Source organism: Austrofundulus limnaeus, unplaced genomic scaffold (genome assembly GCF_001266775.1).
Source record: "Austrofundulus limnaeus strain Quisiro unplaced genomic scaffold, Austrofundulus_limnaeus-1.0 Scaffold74, whole genome shotgun sequence".
In the NCBI taxonomy this organism is placed as follows: Eukaryota; Metazoa; Chordata; class Actinopteri; order Cyprinodontiformes; family Rivulidae; genus Austrofundulus; species Austrofundulus limnaeus.
The window spans coordinates 1,868,928-1,871,529 of NW_013952476.1; the positions used below are offsets into that span (position 1 = coordinate 1,868,928).

At 39.7% G+C, this 2,602-nt stretch overlaps 1 protein-coding gene across 1 annotated transcript in view; it reads right to left on the reverse strand.

The window, feature by feature from the left end:
• The window catches only part of LOC106519273 (TGF-beta receptor type-2), a gene marked incomplete at its 5' end in the record, with an annotated part of 34,869 nt that extends 33,297 nt beyond the window's left edge, over window positions 1–1,572 (reverse strand). Inside the window, 2 exon segments of the mRNA XM_014010858.1 lie at window positions 421–614; window positions 1,428–1,572. Coding sequence (XP_013866312.1) covers window positions 421–614; window positions 1,428–1,572 — 339 coding nt within the window.
• Window positions 1,573–2,602: the final 1,030 nt, after the last annotated feature.

Below are 2,602 nucleotides of genomic sequence, written 5' to 3' on the forward strand. Positions count from 1 at the left end.
TAGACAAGATGGCGGTGCAAGATGGCGGCTGCCTGTAGTGGTGACCCGCAACCATGGCGATATAAACAACTTTTTATAAGGTAAAAATAATAAAACAAGGGCTTTGTCTGCAATGACTAAACATGTTTTTTATTATTGTCATTAGTGATTATCTCAATTTCGGCTAAAAGAATTGACAAAATCCTACGCACTGTGCCTTTAATTTAAATTTTTAAATGTTTAACTATTAAGAGTAAACTCTGCCTGACTTTTAGCTAAATATCTTATGAACCACTGGATGGGTTTATATTAAAATTATAAGAAAAATGTCCGTCTACATCTGACTAAAACAAKGCAAGTTTCAGGAGTGTTAGCTTTTCCACGTTGTTTTTTAAGTTTAGTTAGCGTCTGTGCTAACTGTGTGCCATGTAGRGTACTCACTGGAAGTGAAGAGCAGAATATCGTTGCACTCCTCTTCATCTGAACAGGAGCAAACGTACGCCATCCCGCTCGTCAGATTCCTCTCCTTCATCACGCAGGTGGTGCTGTTGTAGTCGTCCAGCAGAATGCCGTACAGTGGGATGATGGGATCATGGCACAGAGTTTCCACGGAGAAGCCYGTCTCGTTCTTCCTCCTGAACAGCAAAATGAGCGACCAGTTAAACGTGRTGAACAGTGGACAATCAAATTAGACTGTAAAAATGGATTTTGCATTCAGACAGCACCAAAGCCGAGTTATTGCATATATAAAGCTCTACTCAGAAATACTCTGATGATGTGGCTTCATTTGTTTTGTTTATTTCAGTTAAAACATTTCTTGAACTTTCCAATGCAGCTGTCTGTATTGTCAGGATTGGACATTTGAGGAGTGAGTTTCTCTGTTTGTTCTGATTGTTTTTGGACCCTTCATGTTGTGCTGTGTCCGTCACAGAACAAGTCTGAGCAGCGTAAATGAGGATGATAATTTTCCTGCTTGTTTGTTTTCTTTTCGTCTCCCTCTTTTCTAATCCTCATAGTYGTTTCAAATGGGATCGTTTCTGAGACAATTTGCAGTCCAGCTAAGTTTGTTATTGTGACATGCCTGGTTGCATTACAATAAATTCAGCTAATTAAACCCAGAGCTGACGTTAAAGCTGCGCAGGGAACCACTACTGGATGATTCACTTCTATGGCTCTTTAGAGGTAAACATCTTGATCTTTGTATTGACACTGAGATCTGTGTAGACAATCTTATAAGGTTGGTTATTATTAAAACGTTAACAGCTGAATGTTTTGCCTTTTTTCCAGGAACCTGCTGATGTTTCTGTTTGTWYATCTGACAGTCCTGTCTGTGACATGGCTGTGTGTGGATCTGAGTCATAAAACAGTTTGAGGTCCAGTTTACCACTGAGTGTGATCTGACAAGTCAGAAGTACGATGAGGAGAGTTCTCTGCTCCCAGACACCTACCAGATGGAGACACAGATTTCACTGGCCTTTTCACAGATGGATGAGATGGAGCAGTTGGTGGAGCACGTCCCTGTGCCGTTACAATCGGAAGGCTGCAGGTCACAGAACATACATAACTGGTTGTTGCTGCCGAAGAACATCGCATCTGCAAACAAAAACACACAAAATGTCATTTCTGTCTCTGAAAGTACAAAATATGGCAGAAAAATGAGTCTTTCAATTTGTTTTCACTTTCTTTAATACGCTTCATTAAATTACCACTCAATTTAATATTTGTCTTTTTTTTAACCAGGTATGTTCCGCTGGGATCACAGATCCTTGTTTAAGGACCTGGGRCAGAAGGCAGACTAAACATGTTGCTCTGAGGAAACCAATGCAAACATGGTGAGAACATATACACACAGAACCCAGAGGCCTTCTTGTTGTGATGCAACAGTGCTAACCACTGAACCATCACGCTGCCACTAAACCAACATCAAGACAAAACATTCAGAGGAAACCACAGTTATCAGGCTAACTTCTGTTAACTGAGATTTATAAGATCTAAAATCAAAAGATGTGCCAAATCTGCTGACATGAAAGTTTGGTACATTTCGTGCAAGAAAAGACCGTCTGATGAGAAAGGACAGAGTTAAAAGCGTTTAGGTCAAACCTTTAAATGACATTTTGTTATCTGAAGTGAGAAATCACATGCTGTGTTAGCTCTGATAGTGTTTACTAATGAAGACCACCACACCAAACTTCAACAGAGTAACTGTAAAACTGACTGGGTTATCACCAAGTCTGTGTGACCCATCACATCAAACTGAGATTCAGTCACATTTGGTCAAAAGGATCTCAGCACATTTTCAGATTCCTGCTTTTTAAGCTACATTTTGATCCCTGGATCATCCTGATATTATGCAGTTCCAGAGATATGCCTTGATTTGTCTTCGTAACCAGGATAACTCCTTGATATTTGGTGTGAATCCTGTTTTTAGGTTATTCTAATAAGGWATGTTTGATGTAATTTTTAAAGTGCAAATCCCAAACAACCTTTGGGTATTAGGACTTATCAGCTGTGAATAAAAAAAACTTTGCTAACTTGCAGGGAAGACGACAAAATTTTAAAGGCACAGTGTGTAGGATTTGTTGTTTTCAGCGACATCTAGTGGTTGAATCATCCTCCCTGGTCC